General features: G+C 38.8%; 1 protein-coding gene across 4 annotated transcripts in view; it reads right to left on the bottom strand.

The window, feature by feature from the left end:
- The window catches only part of CHUK (component of inhibitor of nuclear factor kappa B kinase complex), a 47,864-nt gene that overhangs the window by 8,120 nt on the left and 19,037 nt on the right, over positions 1-20,707 (bottom strand). For all 4 annotated transcript variants that reach the window (XR_008652399.2, XM_055252132.2, XM_055252140.2 and 1 more), the window contains exons 10-16: positions 19,218-19,412; positions 16,841-16,943; positions 14,698-14,821; positions 14,129-14,280; positions 11,707-11,768; positions 10,291-10,400; positions 3,454-3,503 (exon numbers count right to left, since the gene is read on the bottom strand). Coding sequence is in view for 3 of the 4 variants with exons in the window: in XM_055252132.2 (XP_055108107.1) it covers positions 3,454-3,503; positions 10,291-10,400; positions 11,707-11,768; positions 14,129-14,280; positions 14,698-14,821; positions 16,841-16,943; positions 19,218-19,412 (796 nt within the window). In the remaining variant the exon portion in view is untranslated. The remainder of the gene's footprint in view (positions 1-3,453; positions 3,504-10,290; positions 10,401-11,706; positions 11,769-14,128; positions 14,281-14,697; positions 14,822-16,840; positions 16,944-19,217; positions 19,413-20,707) is intronic.

The following is a 20,707-nucleotide window of genomic DNA, read 5'->3' as shown; positions in this document are numbered from 1 at the left end:
GGACTACAGGCATACACTGCCATACCCAGCTTTTTAAAAATTTTATTGATTTATTTTTTTGTAGAGACGGGGTCTCACTATGTTGCCCAGATTGGTCTCAAACTGTTGGTCTCAAACGATCCTCCTGCCTCAGCCTCCCAAAGCACTAGTATCACAGGTATGAGCCACCTGGCCTGGATTCTTAATGTATGTTTTGGGTCAGCAACATCTTCCACTGCACACAGTGGCTTTTAGAAGTCTTTAGCACCCTATTCAAATCTATGAGGTCATCACCTCTTCCATTTCAGTTAACCTCACTTACCACTGCAAGGTAAGACGCCATAAGGCAGTAAGACCCTGATCTTCCAACCTCTACTCCCAAAAAAGTATCTGTATCCACACTCATTCTCTTTCCAATATTAGTAGTATCAAGGCTAATCCCTCCTACTGTTCTTTGGAGCCAATCTCTCAACTTGTTCAGGGACCTCCCTCTCCACAGGCTTTTTTGGCCCTGAATATGTTCTGAGAAGTGCATCATTGGGCACTTTCGTCACTGTGTGAATACTTATACAAACCCTGATGGTACAGCCTGCTATACACTTAAGCTGTATGGTATAGCCTTTTGACAATAGGCTACATACCTGTTCAGCAAGTGACTGTACTGAATACTGTAGGCAACTGTAACACAATGGTAAGTATTTGTGCATGTAAACATAAAAAATACATAGTAAAAATACAGTAGTATAATCTTATGGGACTACCATAGTATACACAATTTGTTGTTAACCAAAACGTCATCATGTGGCACCTCATGTTTAAGTCTTCCTTCTGAGAAGTGACCTCCCTTGACTCTACATCTCCTTTTAGCTACTCACCCACCTCTCTTCTTTCCTGAGCAGCCAAGCTTCTGAGAATAGTCTAGATAAGCAGTTCTCAAACTTTTTGGTCTCAGGACACCTTTACACTAGAAAATTCTTGAGAACCCCCAAGGGTTTTTCAGGAATTAAACAGAAATTTAAAAATACTCGTGTCTTAATTCATTTAAAAATAACAAACCTATTGCCCACTAACATGTTTTTATTAAAAACAAACAAACAAAAAAACCTATATTTAGGTTTTCTCTCTCTCCTATATTTAGGTTTTCTCTCTCCTGAAACTCTACACTCCAGTCATACTGCATTTCCTCAGACATGCTAAGTGCTATACATACATGTCTTTACGCAGTATACTCATATCTACGAGAGCCACCTCCTTTCACTGGTTACTGCTACTTGAGATACTTTGAAGCCTGAAGTGGAAGGATCACTTGAACCCAGGGAGTCCAAGGCCAGCCTGGTCAACATAGCGAGAGCCCACCTCTAAAAACAAAAACCAAAAAAATGATATTTTCTAAAACAAAAAAATTTTAGTGAGAACACTTGCACTGTTTTACATTTTTGCAAACCTTTCTAATATCACCACTGATCTCATCAGAAAAGTTTTTAAGTACTGAGAAGCTGTCAAATTCCAGCTGGTAAATACAAGTTTTCTAAAATTCTTTTTGCTTGAAACATGGAATTTTATCATTGACAACAAATATTGTTTTTTTTCCCTTAAAGTAATAAGTGTGCTATACTTTTTATTTTCATTTAATTTCTTAGAAATTATCTCACGTATGCAAATCTGAATAATCATAGTTTGCCTGACAGTTGCTCTTCCAAGTAAAAATGGTGTCTTCCCTGAAAGAGGCCAGACAACTAGCAATGTAAACAATTACTGAAGTGGTTTTCCTTAAGACAACCATCATACTTCACTGTATAGAAGAAACACTTTATGAGTACTTCTCATTTCATCACACAAAATATTAAAAACCCATACTCACGGGTTGCGACTTAAATAAAATAATATTTTTATTGCTTTATCAAGGACATTTGTAAGTGAAACTGTCATTTTTTAAAAACTGTGAATGCATGGTGGTAAAAAATATAACGGCTACTAGCATAGTTTGGCGCTAGTGCCTTGATTCATACTAAAGTGCAAGCCATTTTATGTTGCACCATCAGTGAAAATCTCAACATGGTGAAAAATGCAAATAACATCTTACTATGAAAATGGTTCTAACCTCACAGACTCTCTGACAAAGTTTCAAGGATTCTCACAGGTCCATATGCCACATTTTGAGAACTGCTGGTCAGACTAAACTGAATACATTTCAGTAAAATAAAAGCAGTATAAGAGGAGATAATATTCTTTTTTAAATGTGAAAATAGTATATGAAATACAATTTCACATGTATATTAATTTGCATGTGTTGCTATGTGTCTACAAATTTTAAAGTGTAAAAGTATATTTTTTTTTAACATATGCATTTAAGTATAATGCACATTAGGGCACAGACTTTATTTCTTCTGTTACCCTTCAAAACAGATTTTTAACTAAATGATAATATCTTGCAGGTACATAATAGTTTATAGTTTTCAAAGCATTTTCACAAACATCCTCTTAAATACACTGTCACAATATACTCACTGAGTAGGAAAGCTAGGTTTCAACCCCATTTTGCAGAAGAAGGAAATGGGAAATGGAGATTTGCCTGAGGTAACGGTCAGTAAATTACTCAATCTAGAATTCAAGCCTTCTGATTCCCCATCCAGTACTCTTTCCAGCAGACCTTGCTCAGTATTTAGCACATGTTCAACTGGAATTGTTTTACCAACAAAACAAGTCATCAGTGACCAGTGCAGATGAAGGCATTATTTTCAAAGCAATCTGCTTTGGCCTAGAACAGCACAGGCCTTCCCTCTAACCATTCCATACCTGAACCTACTGCCTCAAATTCTTTCCAACCTCTCTAATATTTTTTTGTTTTGTTTTGAGACAGAATCTCGTCTGTCACCCAGGCTGGAGTGCAGTGGTGCGATCTTGGCTCGCTGCAACCTCTTCTTCCCAGGTTCAAGCGATTCTCCTGCCTCATCCTCCCAAGTAGCTGGGATTACAGGCACGTGCTACCATGCCCAGCTAACTTTTCTATTTTTAGTAGAGATGGGGTTTCACCATGTTGGCCAAGCTGGTTTTGAACTCCTGACCTCAGGTGATCCACCCACCTTGGCCTCTCAAAGTGCTGGGATTACAGGCATGAGCCACCACAATCGGCCCAACCTCTCTAATCTTAAGCAACACTTATTTTTTCCATCTTTCTAAACATTTTCTTGCTGCTTCTTCCTCTCTGAGTTCCTTTTTTCTGTCTTCCATTCTTTCTTTTCTACCTCACTAAAAATTTTTCTACCTCACTCTCTGTTACTTTCTCCTTTTAATCTCCTAAATTTTCACAATCTTAAAGCTTATTATACCATGTCTCAATGGCAATACCAAAACTGGAATTTATTCTGCAGCTTTAAGAAAATTTTTAACTTAAAAATATTAAATCCCCCACATTTGTTAGGCTAGTGATAGTTACCTAAAATGCCTTCAAGCACTGTGATAGAAGTGTCTTACCTGAAGGTCTGTGTTTTAACTGCTTATATAGATCAATGGCACGCTGTTCCCTATAAAAGAGAAAACATGCTCTGATAAGTGAAGGTAATTTAATGACTTCAAAAATCTACAACTTGAAACTATTTTATTTGAATAATGAACCCATTTTAAAGCAAGTTCATATTGCCAACAAGTATTTCACAGAGCACTGTATTGAGTAATAAGAACTATACAAGTTCTTGGTGTGGAGCCAAGATGGCCGAATAGGAACAGCTCCAGTCTACAGCTCCCAGCCTGAGCGACGCAGAAGACCGGTGATTTCTGCATTTCCATCTGAGGTACCAGGTTCATCTCACTAGGGAGTGCCAGACAGTGGGCGCAGGACAGTGGGTGCAGAGCACCATGCGCGAGCCAAAGCAGGGCGAGGCATTGCCTCACTTGGGAAGCGCAAGGGGTCAGTGAGTTCCCTTTCCTAGTCAAAGAAAGGGGTGACAGAAGGCACCTGGAAAATCGGGTCACTCCCACCCTAATACTGCACTTTTCTGACGGGCTTAAAAAACGGCACATCAGGAGATTATATCCCGCATCTGCCTCGGAGGGTCCTATACCCACGGAGTCTCACTGATTGCTAGCACAGCAGTCTGAGATTAAACTGCAAGGTGGCAGTGAGGCTGGGGGAGGGGCGCCCGCCATTGCCCAGGCTTGATTAGGTAAACAAAGCAGCCTGGAAGCTCGAACTGGGTGGAGCCCACCACAGCTCAAGGAGGCCTGCCTGCCTCTGTAGGCTCCACCTCTGGGGGCAGGGCACGGACAAACAAAAAGACAGCAGTAACCTCTGCAGACTTAAATGTCCCTGTCTGACAGCTTTGAAGAGAGAAGTGGTTCTCCCAGCACGCAGCTGGAGATCTGAGAATGGACAGACTGCCTCTTCAAGTGGGTCCCTGACCCCCGAGCAGCCTAACTGGGAGGCACCCCCCAGTAGGGGCAGACTGACACCTCACACGGCCGGGTACTCCTCTGAGACAAAACTTCCAGAGGAATGATCAGGCAGCAGCATTTGCGGTTCACGAAAATCCTCTGTTCTGCAGCCACCACTGCTGACACCCAGGCAAACAGGGTCTGGAGTGGACCTCTAGTAAGCTCCAACAGACCTGCAGCTGAGGGTCCTGTCTGTTAGAAAGAAAACTAACAGAAAGGACATCCACACCAAAAACCCATCTGTACATCACCATCATCAAAGACCAAAAGTAGATAAAACCACAAAGATGGGGAAAAAACAGAGCAGAAAAACTGGAAACTCTAAAAAGCATAGCGCCTCTCCTCCTCCAAAGGAACGCAGTTCCTCACCAGCAACGGAACAAAGCTGGACGGAGAATGACTTTGACGAGTTGAGAGAAGAAGGCTTCAGACGATCAAACTACTCTGAGCTACAGGAGGAAATTCAAGCCAAAGGCAAAGAAGTTAAAAACTTTGAAAAAGAATTAGACGAATGTATAACTAGAATAACCAATACAGAGAAGTGCTTAAAGGAGCTGATGGAGCTGAAAGCCAAGGCTTGAGAACTACGTGAAGAATGGAGAAGCCTCAGGAGCCGATGTGATCAACTGGAAGAAAGGGTATCAGCGATGGAAGATGAAATGAATGAAATGAAGCGAGAAGGGAAGTCTAAAGAAAAAAGAATAAAAAGAAACGAACAAAGCCTCCAAGAAATATGGGACTATGTGAAAAGACATAGTCTGATTGGTGTACCTGAAAGTGACGGGGAGAATGGAACCAAGTTGAAAAACACTCTGCAGGATATTATCCAGGAGAACTTCCCCAATATATCAAGGCAGGCCAACATTCAGATTCAGGACATACAGAGAACGCCACAAAGATACTCCTCGAGAAGAGCAACTCCAAGACACATAATTGTCAGACTCACCAAAGTTGAAATGAAGGAAAAAATGTTAAGAGCAACCAGAGAGAAAGGTCGGGTTACCCACAAAGGGAAGCCCATCAGACTAACAGCGGATCTCTCGGCAGAAACTCTACAAGCCAGAAGAGAGTGGGGGCCAATATTCAACATTCTTAAAGAAAAGAATTTTCAACCCAGAATTTCATATCCAGCCAAACTAAGCTTCATAAGTGAAGGAGAAATAAAATACTTTACAGACAAGCAAATGCTGAGATTTTGTCACCACCAGGCCTGCCCTAAAAGAGCTCCTGAAGGAAGCACTAAACATGGAAAGGAACAACTAGTACCAGCCACTGCAAAATCATGCCAAATTGTAAAGACCATCGAGGCTAGGAAGAAACTGCATCAACTAACGAGCAAAATAACCAGCTAACATCATAATGACAGGATCAAATTCACACATAACAATATTAACTTTAAATGTAAATGGACTAAATGCTCCAATTAAAAGACACAGACTGGCAAATTGGATAAAGAGTCAAGACCCATCAGTGTGCTGTATTCAGGAAACCCATCTCACGTGCAGAGACACACATAGGCTCAAAATAAAAGGATGGAGGAAGATCTACCAAGCAAATGGAAAACAAAAAAAGGCAGGGGTTGCAATCCTAGTCTCTGATAAAACAGACTTTAAACCAACAAAGATCAAAAGAGACAAAGAAGGCCATTACATAATGGTAAAGGGATCAATTCAACAAGAAGAGCTAACTATCCTAAATATATATGCACCCAATACAGGAGCACCCAGATTCATAAAGCAAGTCCTGAGTGACCTACAAAGAGACTTAGACTCCCACACAATAATAATGGGAGACTTTAACACCCCACTGTCAACATTAGACAGATCAATGAGACAGAAAGTTAACAAGGATACCCAGGAATTGAACTCAGCTTTACACCAGCGGACCTAATAGACATCTACAGAACTCTCCACCCCAAATCAACAGAATATACATTTTTTTCAGCACCACACCACACCTATTCCAAAATTGACCACATAGTTGGAAGTAAAGCTCTCCCCAGCAAATGTAAAAGAACAGAAATTATAACTGTCTCTCAGACCACAGTGCAATCAAACTAGAACTCAGGATTAAGAAACTCACTCAAAACCACTCAACTACATGGAAACTGAACAACCTGCTCCTGAATGACTACTGGGTACATAACGAAATGAAGGCGGAAATAAAGATGTTCTTTGAAACCAACGAGAACAAAGACACAACATACCAGAATCTCTGGGACACATTCAAAGCAGTGTGTAGAGGGAAATTTATAGCACTAAATGCCCACAAGAGAAAGCAGGAAAGATTCAAAATTGACACCCTAACATCACAATTAAAAGAACTAGAAAAGCAAGAGCAAACACATTCAAAAGCTAGCAGAAGGCAAGAAATAACTAAAATCAGAGCAGAGCTGAAGGAAATAGAAACACAAAAAACCCTTCAAAAAATTAATGAATCCAGGAGCTGGTTTTTTGAAAAGATCAACAAAATTGATAGACTGCTAGCAAGACTAATAAAGAAGAAAAGAGAGAAGAATCAAATAGATGCAATAAAAAATGATAAAGCGGATATCACCACCGATCCCACAGAAATACAATCTACCATCAGAGAATACTACAAACACCTCTACGCAAATAAACTAGAAAATCTAGAAGAAATGGATAAATTCCTCGACACATACACCCTCCCAAGACTAAACCAGGAAGAAGTTGAATCTCTGAATAGACCAATAACAGGCTCTGAAATTGTGGCAATAATCAATAGCTTACCAACCAAAAACAGTCCAGGACCAGATGGATTCACAGCCAAATTCTACCAGAGGTACAAGGAGGAACTGGTACCATTCCTTCTGAAACTATTCCAATCAATAGAAAAAGAGGGAATCCTCCCTAACTCATTTTAAGAGGCCAGCATCATCCTGATACCAAAGCCGGGCAGAGACACAACCAAAAAAGAGAATTTTAGACCAATATCCTTGATGAACATTGATGGAAAAATCCTCAATAAAATATTGGCAAACCGAATCCAGCAGCACATCAAAAAGCTTATCCACCATGAGCAATTTGGCTTCATCCCTGGGATGCAAGGCTGGTTCAACATACGCAAATCAATAAATGTAATACAGCATATAAACAGAACCAAAGACAAAAACCACATGATTATCTCAATAGATGCAGAAAAGGCCTTTGACAATACTCAACAACCCTTCATGCTAAAAACTCTCAATAAATTAGGTATTGATGGGATGTATCTCAAAATAATAAGAGCTATCTATGACAAACCCACAGCCAATATCATACTGAATGGGCAAAAACTGGAAGCATTCCCTTTGAAAACTGGCACAAGACAGGGATGCCGTCTCTCACCACTCCTATTCAACATAGTGTTGGAAGTTCTGGTCAGGGCAATTTGGCGGGAGAAGGAAACAAAGGGTATTCAATTAGGAAAAGAGGAAGTCAAATTGTCCCTATTTGCAGATGACATGATTGTATATCTAGAAAACCCCATTGTCTCAGCCCAAAATCTCCTTAAGCTGATAAGCAACTTCAGCAAAGTCTCAGGATACAAAATCAATGTACAAAAATCACAAGCATTCTTATACACCAATAACAGACAGAGAGCCAAATCATGAGTGAACTACCATTCACAATTGCTTCAAAGAGAATAAAATACCTAGGAATCCAACTTACAAGGGACGTGAAGGACCTCTTCAAGGAGAACTACAAACCACTGCTCAATGAAATAAAAGAGGATACAAATAAATGGAAGAACATTCCATGCTCATGGGTTGGAAGAATCAATATCGTGAAAATGGCCATACTGCCCAAGGTAATTTATAGATTCAATGCCATCCCCAGCAAGCCACCAATGACTTTCTTCACAGAATTCGAAAAAACTACTTTAAAGTTCATATGGAACCAAAAAAGAGCCCGCATCGCCAAGTCAATCCTAACTCAAAAAGAACAAAGCTGGAGGCATCATGCTACCTGACTTCAAACTATACTACAAGGCTACAGTAACCAAAACAGCATGGTACTGGGACCAAAACAGAGATATAGATCAATGGAACAGAACAGAGCCCTCAGAAATAACGTCGCATATCTACTACTATCTGATCTTTGACAAACCTGACAAAAACAAGCAATGGGGAAAGGATTCCCTATTTAATAAATGGTGCTGGGAAAACTGGCTAGCCATATGTATAAAGGTGAAACTGGATCCCTTCCTTACACCTTATACAAAAATTAAGACAGATTAAAGACTTACATGTTAGACCTAAAACCATAAAAACCCTAGAAGAAAACCTAGGCAATACCATTCAGGACATAGGCATGGGCAAGGACTTCATGTCTAAAACACCAAAAGCAATGGCAACAAAAGCCAAAATTGACAAATGGGATCTAATTAAACTAAAGAGCTTCAGCACGGCAAAAGAAACTGCCATCAGAGTGAACAGGCAACCTACAAAATGGGAGAAAATTTTTGCAACCTACTCATCTGACAAAGGGCTAATATCCAGAATCTACAATGAACTCAAACAAATTTACAAGAAAAAAACAAACAACCCCATCAAAAAGTGGGCGAAGGATATGAACAGACACTTCTCAAAAGAAGACATTTATGCAGCCAAAAAACACATGAAAAAATGCTCATCATCACTAGCCTCAGAGAAAGGCAAATCAAAACCACAATGAGATACCATCTCACACCAGTTAGAATGGCAGTCATTAAAAGATCAGGAAACAACAGGTGCTGGAGAGGATGTGGAGAAATAGGAACACTTTTATACTGTTGGTGGGACTGTAAACTAGTTCAACCATTGTGGAAGTCAGTGTGGCGATTCCTCAGGGATCTAGAACTAGAAATACCATTTGACCCAGCCATCCCATTACTGGGTATATACCCAAAGGACTATAAATCATGCTGCTATAAAGACACATGCACATGTATGTTTATTGCGGCACTATTCACAATAGCAAAGACTTGGAACCAACCCAAATGTCCAACAACGATAGACTGGATTAAGAAAATGTGGCACATATACACCATGGAATACTATGCAGCCATAAAAAATGATGAGTTCATGTCCTTTGTAGGGGCATGGATGAAACTGGAAATCATCATTCTCAGTAAACTATCACAAGGACAAAAAACCCAAACACCGCATGTTCTCACTCATAGGTGGGAATTGAACAATGAGAACTCATGGACACAGGAAGGGGAACATCACACTCCAGGGACTGTTGTGGGGTGGGGGGAGCGGGGAGGGATAGCATTAGGAGATACACCTAGTGCTAAATGACACCAACATGGCACATGGATACATATGTAACAAACCTGCACATTGTGCACATGTACCCTAAAACTTAAAGTACAATAATAATAAAAAAAGAAAAAAAAAAAAGAACTATACAAGTTCTTAAAATGCAAAGTTTAATATAGTTCATATCTATTGTGATCTACCATGAGGACATCTCTGCACCACAGACACTTAAACAGACAAAAATTATGACCTATAATTCAAGAAAATATCTGAAGTTTTTAATCCAGAACTTTAATTCGGAAAAAATTTCAAGTTTTAGGGCATTTAAGAGTCAATACCTTGGACCAGAGGTACAATGAGCAGGGAAATAGTTTGTAACTTAGTTATACTTGGAAAATTCTTAACACTCATATGAAATAAATGCTTTTATTAAAAACCAAAAAAGGCCAACCCAAAGAATTATTTCCGAAGTTTCCTGTGACTAAGGAAAAGCTTCCATTTTAAATATAATGCCAATATATTTGGGGAAAGGAAAACTATAGAAAAGAACAACATAGAGGTTTAATTTGCCAGATGTAAGCAGAAAGAATACAAAATATTACAGATGTCAAGACCCAACACAAGTGCATCCTTACAGAGATTCCATCAAGTCTCCCTGACGTCTTCCATAGGGGCTCTTCTGTAGCTCCATGATTTCGGCATGCAAAGACATAATCTGATCCTCCAGGTATCCAATGACACCAACCTAAAATATGATGAAAATACAAAGGAAATGAAAGGCTTACCACTACATCATGGGAAACAAAATTCAGATCTTAAGGATACAGAATGACTTGCTGCTTCATTAGAGAACTAAATAATATAATATGAAACACTGATTTTGTTAAAGCCTTTCTATTCTTCAGATTCTGACACTTAATCTTTCACATAAGAACATACTTATTCTTAGTCTTCTCTCTTTTCTCTCCTGACAACAGTAAACTACTAGTATTTGCTTTTACTTCCGGAGAAGCAAAAAGCTACAACAGGTATCAACTAACAAGAAAGAAAAAGGACCACCAAAACCATTGGTATTACTTGTATCTCGGCTCTATGATTTTGATTGCCTCCTGGTCCCCACTGCCTTGAATAGGGACACAAAAAGATAAAGAACTTGGATTTCCCACCCCAGGATACCATGAGTATCCCCACCCACATCCTCAGGGTAAGTACTGATATTAAGGAGTGTAATAACTTAGGACCATGGACAAATGTACAGGATAAGGGGAAAAAATCTGCCACCTAGAGAATGATCTATACCTAGGGACACCATATAATTTATTGTCCAAACCAGCATAATTTTGAGAGTGAAAGGGACTACTACTGATAATTATGGCAAGATATTAAGTATAAACTGGGACAGTCCCAGGTAAACCAGAATGTGCAGCCATCCTATCTAAACCAGTCACAAAAGTAATAGTGACAACTACCATTACTGACTCCCATTTAATCTTCATAACCCTACTAGAAAAGCAATTGTCCCCATAATACGGAAACTAGCTGGATGTGGTGGCTCACGCCTATAATCCCAGCTCTATGGGAGGCTGAGATGGGAGGATTGCTTAAGCCCAGGAGTTTGATACAAGCCTGGGCAACATAGTGAGACCCCATCTCTACAAAAAATGTAAAAGTTAGCCAGGCATGGTGGTGCACCTCTTGTCCCAGCTACACAGGAGGCTAAGATGACAGGACTGCTTGAGCCTGGGAAGTCGAGGCTGTGGTGAGCTTTGATCGTACCACTACACTCCAACCTGGGCAAGAAAATGAGACCCTGTTTCAAAAAATAATAAATAAAGGAAACTGAAGCTCAGTGAGGCACTAGGTAATTTTCCCAAAGCCCTTGTTTTTAATCACTATGCTACCTCCCTCTTTATATACAAAGCATCTACTAGAATTTTGTCTCAATTTCAGGAATGACATGAAAAATGCTCTTTATATACCAAAACCAAAGATAGTTTCTAATGGAGACATCAAGAATTAATAAGTATACAGAATGACGTCAATGATTTTACCTCAGCATAGTGGATGGCCTTTTCTTCCATTTCTTTCCATGCTTTTAGCATTTTTTCTGAAGCTAAAAGAAAAGTCTAAATTGGTTATCTCAGAAATAGCCATATCTTTAATTACTGGCTGCCTGCCTCCTTGCCATATCAACATCAAAGATGTGTTATGAGTTGAATTGTGGCCCCCCAAAAGATACGTGGAATTCCTAACCCCTAATACCTCAGAATGTGACCTATTTGGAAATAAGGTCATTATAGAAGTAATTAGATAAATTAATACTCATACTGGAATGGTCTGGGCCCTTAATCCAGTACGACCAGTGTACTTAGAAGAGACACAGGATACAGATACACAGGGGAGAATGCTCTGTGACAATGGAGACAGATTGAGGTGCTGCAACTGTAAGCCAAGGAATGCCAATGATGGCTAGCAGACCATAAGAAGCTAGAGGGAAACAAGGAAAGATTCTTCTCTACAGATTACAGAGAAAACATGGCCCTGCTAACACCTCGATTTTGGACTTTTAGCCTCCAGGGCTGTGAGACAGTAAGTTTCTATTGCTTAAGCCACTCAGTTTATGGGATTTTGTTATGGAACCCTTAGGAAATGACTACAGATGACTGTTTTCTTAAATATATATATATATTTATACCAGTGTGCAGATGGGTGGATAAAGGAAAAAACAAAAAAAAAATTTTTTTTTTTTTGAGGTAGAGTCTCACTCTGTCACCCAGGCTGGAGTGCAGTGGCACGATCTCGGCTCACCGCAACCTCTATCTCTGGGGCTCAAGCGATCCGCTCACCTTAGCCTCCTGAATAGCTGAGGTGTGCACCACCATGCCCAGCTAATTTTTGCATTTTTTGTAGAGATGGGGTTCTACCCCATGTTGCCCAGGTTAGTCTTGAATTCCTGAGCTCAAGGGATCCACCTGCTTTGGCCTCCCAAAGTGTTGGGATTACAGGCGTGAGCCACCACACCTGGCCAGAAAAGAAATTTAATACTTGAATATGATTTTTAAAAATTAAATACTATAAAAGGATATAAAGAGAAAAGACTCTCTCTTCCTCCCCTCTACCATCCACCTCAAGGGACCTTACTATGATTATTTGTTACATAGACACATAGCCTGCTCCCTTACAAGTGAAAACATCTGTATACTCTTTATTTTTTCCCACAATTTAAAACTGTCAACTAAAGACTTAGGTGATCTTTTAATAAAAGCACATATAGATCTATCTCATTTTTAACAATTGTATAATAAGCCTTTGACAAGTCTAAGATATTTTAATGAAATAATTATGTTTTATCACTCACCAGAATGTCAATAATATACAAATAGAAATAAAATATCAATAATATAATAATAGAAATAAAATATCAATAATATTAATAAAACCAGTTCTGGAGAGTAAATTCATTCACCCAACTGGACACTATTATTGTTTACTCTGAGATACACATAGCTTGCTCAGGACAAGTGTACAAACAATATTTGTTTCCTAAAAAGGATTTGTTTTATAAAAGAACAGAAATGCTGGTAGTATGACTCCTTCAATTTACTCATATTTTAACTCCGTTTTTTTACACTTCTTTAGTACATCTGAAGGAGATAAGCTTGGAGTCAAATATTGAAAATTTGGAGACTGTGTGCACTAAAAAATAGTAGGACTCCACAGTAGATGGTTTGAAAAAAACATAGCCTTAGAATATTTGTGTCATTATTTACAGAAAAGTAAGTAGTTTAGGACTCCCCTGATTGTCTTAGTCCATTTGGACTACTATAACAAAATACCATAGACTAAGTGCCATAAAACAACAGAAATTTATTTCTTATAGTTCTAGAGGCTGGGAAGTCCAAGAACAAGGCAGATTTGAGGGCCTGCTTTCTGGTTCCTAGATGACCATCTTCTTGCTGTGTCCTCACATGCAGAAGAGATGAGGGATCTCATTCAGGTCTCTCTTTTGTAAGAGCATTAATCTCAAACACGAAGGCTCCACACTCATGACCTAATCACTTCCCAAAAGCTCCACCTACCAACACCTTCACCTTCAGGGTCAGAATTTCAATATATATATTTTGGGGGGGGCACTGGCTAAGAAGTCCAGATTTTGTATTTATTTTAAAATCAGGTTTGAAATTCAAGATTATTAAATCGCCCCTGTATCTTTTTAGAGCTAAATAATTTTAGCCCAATTGTGAAACTAAATTGCTCAACTAAGCAGATTTAAAAAAAGAGGTAACATTCAAAACAAACATGGTTTATGGTAATTTAAGTTGTCCTGTCTCTTGTTCTAATGTGAAGGTAGGTAAAACAACCGGCTGAAAAAAAAAAAAAAAAAAAAAAAAACTGGCTGAGTTAAGAAGGCAAAATAACAGATGCCTTCAAGAAACCAGATGCTCCTTTCAAATACATTACACAGACACTTACATATCCCATACGTCATCTGCTCACTGTATCTCTCCAAGTCAAGCTGAATGCTTTTGTGAAAAAACTCCAATTTAGCTTTCAGTTGTTGTGATGCTGAGATCAAAGTGTTCTTCATTTTTGTTAAATTAGCATTATATCTAAGAAGACTTAACCTAAACACAGCAAGAAAAAAAAGAAAAAGAAAAAAGATATTATCAGCATTCAGAAACATTGAACAATAATGTAAAAACATAAACTGCCACAAGACCAAAGCCTAAGTTTCTATTACCAATCTATGAGAAATAACTGATCTCTAGAATCTGATATCTAAAGACTTCCTGCCTATAATATTCTGTGATAAACAATCTTTTTATACTAGGACCATATGGGAATTATTACCCTCAAGCCATTACAATAGAATGGTCTCAGTCCATTAGTAAGAATTCTACAAGTTTATCAGAACATTACACTTCAAATTGGCCCAGTATGTTACTATTACATGAAATATTGATTAGTGAAAACTGGTAAGATTAATTCTTGAGTATATGATGCACATTGCATTGTGCTTATAAACAACAGAATCCGCTTACATTGCTGCCCTTTGTCCCTGAAAGAGCCTGCTATAGTCTTCTTTTAGTCCAGACACATAGTGCACTGCTTCAGCCCACACTTTACGCAGCTGTATAATTGGAAGCTGTATTTTGCTGTCCTGTACTATATACAAGAAGATGAGAAAAAGGGCATGGGAGTTAGTTACTTTTGAGGATTTTAGAGTTGATTTATCATTCTCTGTGATTTCCTGTCCACACAAACAGGATTCCCATAGATGCTAGAAACTGATGCTAAAAGAACCACTTGTTTCCATTTAACTCAGTTCAATATACATTTACAGAGCACCTGCAATACTTGAGCCCTGCTCCAGATACAAGAGGGAAAAAAATGAATGACACAATCACTACACTCACAGAGCTTGAGATTATTCCTGTGTCTGTCTTTTTTGCTTGCTTTTCTGCAACCTGGAATACTCTTTTTCTCTCTGCTAATCCAAATTATTTCTTTCAAGTTCTAAATCAAGTCCCATCTCCTCTGAGTATTTCCTACCTCTGAATAATAAATTTCATATCCTGGACCAACAATCCAGGTTTAAGAATACACACAAGAGCCAGGTGTGATGGCTCACACCTGTAATCCCAGCACTTTGGGAGGCCAAGGCGGGCAGATCCCTTGAGGTCAGGAGTTCAAGACCAGCCTGGCCAACACGGCAAAACTCTGCCTCTACTGAAAATGCAAAAATTAGCTGGGCGTGGTGGTGTGCGCCTATAATCCCAGCTACTCGGGAGGCTGAGACAGGAGAATCGCTTGTACCCGGGAGGTGGAGGTTGCAGTGAGCCAAGATTGTGCCATTGCACTCCAGCCTGGGAGACAAGAGTGAAACTCCATCTCAAAAAAAACAGACAAATTTCAGCAGAGGGACATCTTACAAAATACTTGACTAGTATTCCTCAGAACTGTCAAGGTCATCAAAAACAAGGACTATTTGAAGTCTGAGAAAATGTCACAGCAAAGAGGAGCTAAAGAGACATGACAACTAAATGTAATGTGTTCTAAGATGAGATCTTAGAACAGAAAAAGGATATTAGGTAAAAATGAAGGAAATGTGAATAAAGTATGGGCTTCAATTAATAATATATGGGTTCATTAAATGTAACAAATATATCATACTAATGTAAAATAGATTTTTTTAACTTTTTAATATTTTTAAATATTTTATGTTTTTTATTTATTTTTTTGAGAAAGGGTCTCACTCTGTTGCCCAGGCTGAAGTGCAGTGGTGTGACATTGGCTCATTGCAACCTCCACCTCCCAGGTAAAATGTTAACAATAGGAAAAACTACATGCGTGAGTGAGGGGAGTTATATAAGAACTCCGTACTATCTGCCTAATTTTTTGGCAAATCTAAAACCATTCTTAAAAAAAAAAAAAAAGTCCATTAGTAAAATAATAATAATAAAGTCTGGGGCAAGGGGAGTTGACTGAAAAGAGACATGAAGGAACTTTCTGAGGTAAAGGAAATGTTCTATATCATGACTGTGGTGTGGATTACACAAGTATCTAAATTTGTCAAAAGTTATCAAACTATATGATCTGTGAATTTCACTCTATGTAAACTGCCTCAATTTAAAAGAAAAATTCAAAAGAAAACTAATAAAAAAGACTTAAAAAAAAAAGTAAGATAACATATATTTTAGCCGTTCTGCTCAATTTTGTTCTTGATTTTACAATTTTGTGCTTTATTTTATTTGGACAGACATACAGTGATCAAACACTTGTTCAAAAGAAAAGAATAATTTTCACAGGATAAATTAAAACATTTGAACATCAAGCAGTATTCACAGGAAAAATGAAATAAATACTTGAACATGCTTAGACTATGAAGAGACAATTAAAAAGTAGGTTCAACTAATAGTGAAGTTTCATTTTCCTGTGAGAGCCCTATCCTCAAGAAAGTAAATCTTCTCTTAAATGAATGGTCTCATGGAGATTTAATATCTACCTTTTCACTTTCCAAACTATATAAATCCATTTTTCAGAATTCTTATATAACTCCATATAGAAACTTCAAGTATGAGATACAGAACACAACACCAAAAGTCCATTTCTACTAATCATACTGAGAGTCAAAGTTATATTAATTCATGTTTAAAGCTCAGCCACTAAATGGACTGGACTTACCAATATAATTTACACAATCAGATAAACTTCTGGAAGCAAATGGCCCTTCATATACAGTTTTACTTTTGTCAAACAAATAAACCATATAGCTATCACAGCCTCTCTGAAAAAGAAACAAACAATTAAAATCCTGTTCAAGGATCTTTGAAAATCCTAGGTTTTCTAAATACTTGTGCACTAGATTTCCTACTTTGAAATGCAAATGAACAAAATCAATATATATTAGCATATCTCTTACAGATAACAGAGTCCGAACTTTTGCTGAGGAAAAAGACCCAAACTTTTGTATGGGCTAAAGTGAACAATCACCAAAACCCAAAGAACAAACGCAAAAAGATATACACAGTGAAAAAACTAATCAGTAATCAAAACGAATGAAGTACTGATACATGCTACAACATGCACGGACTTCAAAAATATAAGGCAAGTAAAAAAAGTCAGACACAAGACTATATATTACATAATTCCATTTATATGGAACGTTCAGAAAAGGCAAACTTGTGGAGATAAAAAATAGATTCCTGGTTGCCTGGGGTGGACAGCATGGAGATTAACAGTTAATGGACTGTTAATGGAAATGTTTTTAAGCTGATTTATGGTGACAGCTGCAAAATTTGGTAAATTTACTTTTAAAAAAAATCACTGTAATTGAGCATCAAGTCAGTGACGAGTTACTAAAAAAGAAATTAAAAATCACTATATTGTATACCTTAAATGGGAACTAACATGATAATATGCCTCAATAAAGTCATAAAAAGAAAAATGGGGAAAAAAGTCATGACCACAGTCATATTTTACCACCCATTTATCCTTTGGCAGGACCTATGAGACTGCTGTTCTCACAGTAGTTTCAGAGTACTGGGCTTCAAATACAAAAAGAAATTTTTTTCTTGAGACAGGGTCTTGCTCTGTCACCCATGCTGGAGTGCAGCGGCATAATCATGGCTCATTGCAGCCTCAACCTCCCTGGACTCAAGTGATTCTCCCACCTCAGCCTCCCAAGTAGCTAGCACTACAGGGGTGCACCACCAAACTCCGCTAATTTTTGTAGTTTTTGTAGAGACAGGGCTTCAACATGTTGCTCAGGCAGGTCTCGAACTCTTGAACTCAAGCAATCCACCCACCTTGGGTTCCCAAAGTCCTGGGATTACAGGCATGGGCCACTGCACCAAGCCAAGAAGGAATATTAATTGGGAGTGTGGCAGACCAGGTCTCACTAACGCAGGCCTAAATAACAACTGTTTCAGCACTGACTGAGTGGTGAAGTTAAATATTAAAAGCTGAAAGAGTGGCCGGGTGCAGTGGCTCACGCCTGTAATCCCAGCACTTTAGGAAGCCGAGGCAGGCAGATCGCCTGAGGTCAGTCAGGAGTGGCGAAACCTCGTCTCTACTAAAGATACAAAAAATTAGCTAGGCATGGTGGTGGGCACCTATAATCCCAGCTACTTGGAAGGCTGTGGCAGGGAGAATCACTTGAACCCAGGAGATGGAGGTTGCAGTGAGCTGAGATTGTGCCATTGCACTTCAGCCTGGGCAACAGAGCAATACTGTCAAAAAACAAAACAAAAAAAAAAACAAAAAACTGGAAGAACCAGTGCCCTTACACAAAGGCTGAAATGTAGCCAAAGCCTACCAAGAGTTCTGCCCAGGCCTTTCCTGGGCCTAAAAGCAAAATAACGAAGGAATTCTTAACAGGACCTGTTCAGAATTAAGTAAGTTTTATTAGGGGTCTGAAGAAACTCCAGGCCTCCACAAACAAGTTTATTGGGGGTCTGAAGGAACTCCTTAAACCTCTGTGATTTAATAGGAGACAAGATAAGGGTAATCACCCCAGCACCTGGACCCATTTAGAGTAAGTAAATTTACTGAGGTTCCAGAGGAATGTCTTCAAGACTCAGACCTTAGTTACAGATGAAAAGAAGTTAATCACTTATGTCTTTAGATGAATGCAAACTTACACGTAGACATATAGCTTAGAAGATATATAAACTATGGAAAATCTTTGTAATTTTGAGTTGGTCTGGCGATCATTTCCAGGCCTTCTACCTGTAACTGGTTACAGAAATAACTCCCATCTCTCCCAGTTCATCTGCATCTCGTTATTGGACCGCAAGAGTAAGCAGCCTGACCCTCAGTTTGGTCTGGGAACAGGAGCAGAAAACTGGCACCAAAGAAAAAGTCTTGCAAAGTTCAAAACAACAAATATTTCATTTCTATCCTGTTCACCTTGCAAAGCAATGATAAGAGTTGAAAGTAGGACAAAACCAAAACAAAATGTGCGGCCCCCCAAGGAATTCCAAGTATGCACAAAAATTGCAGGGCATGCAATCCCTCTAGATTTCACATACTCTAGAGATATTATAATTAATTTTCTTACAACTCCATCTAGAACACATTGAGAGGCTGGTTTCCGAGGATCCAGAGAAATTCCTGTCTCTGAAAGAAGTTCTTGAGAACCAGTATTTATTCCAGTTTCACGCTCAATACGAGACTGTAGTGAATGAAGACTTTCATCAGGTGGTAACAGAAAAGAAATTATCTTTGCAGAAGTCATATTTAGGATGTGTACTATCTGTATAAATAAGAAAAAAAGGTAGTTATTGATCATTTGTTACATAAAAGATTCGCTGCCAGATACTAAAAGGTGAATATGGACAAAAGGCATTATTTCTACATTAAACAAGGCTCACTCATTCTCCAAAGTGAGATCTCCTTTTATAATTATAAAATGACATTCTGAAACTGAACAATCTCCTTTTCTACAATAGATGTTTGTCCCAACAATAAAATTCCAAAGTTATAGGGATGCACAAAATTAAGAAAAATCCCAATTTGAAAGAATAAGTTATTTATTTTGAAAAAAACATTATCATAGACCGAAAAGGAAACATTCCAATTCATGAAGTGCCTAACACAAGACAACCACAGGCATAAACCACTTTCACATAACATCCCCAATAATTAGATCTTTTAATCTCCATTTTAAACAGAGAAAGAAACCAGAGTTCTATGTTAAATAACTTGTTAGGGATCACACAGCTAATAACTGGTAGAGCTTGAATCTTAACTCTTTTTGTGTCTGGCTACTTCATGCTGCCTTAAGAAATCATCTGACAGAAGAACTAGGTCTTTCTTTAAACAGGAAAAAGCATTGTTATGTGTGGTGAGTTACCTTTTTATAAGACAACCTAATCCCAGAGCAGCAACCTGCCTAAGGGCCCCAAATCAAGTAAAAGAACAATTTTATTACTCTCACCTAAAGCCCCAGTAAAAGTAGCCTGATACAGGCCAAGTGAGTGTGAGGCTGAGTCAGGTGGGGCTCTGTCCCTACCTGTCAGCGCAGGCAGCCACAGAGTTGGACTTCAGTCTTTTGAAAAGAACATGATTTTAAATTCTCTTCCTTCCAGTATCCTTAGAAAAGCCATACGAAATTAATGCCTACATTTCTCCATGCCTTACATTGACTAGTATATGCAAATGATTAAAATTCGCTCTGCTGAAAATCCTTACTACAAAGGTAAAGCATTAATCCAAGGCCACTATTATTTTTTTCCCTTTAAAACACAAATCTGAATTGATGTTTTCAAAGAAACAAAACTACAGACAAGGCCGGGCGCGGTGGCTCACGCTTGTAATCCCAGCACTTTGGGAGGCTGAGGCGGGTGGATCACGAGGTCAGGAGATCGAGACCACGGTGAAACCCCATCTCTACTAAAAATGGGCGTGGTGGCAGGCGCCTGTAGTCCCAGCTACTCGGAGAGGCTGAGGCAGGAGAATGGCGGGAACCCGGGAGGCGGAGCTTGCAGTGAGCCGAGATTGCGCCACTGCACTCCAGCCTGGGCGACAGAGCAAGACTCTGTCTCAAAA

The sequence above is a fragment of the Symphalangus syndactylus genome, chromosome 2 (assembly GCF_028878055.3).
Source record: "Symphalangus syndactylus isolate Jambi chromosome 2, NHGRI_mSymSyn1-v2.1_pri, whole genome shotgun sequence".
In the NCBI taxonomy this organism is placed as follows: domain Eukaryota; kingdom Metazoa; phylum Chordata; class Mammalia; order Primates; family Hylobatidae; genus Symphalangus; species Symphalangus syndactylus.
Note: the sequence above shows the minus strand (reverse complement) of the source record. Positions and strands in the feature narration are given on the sequence as shown.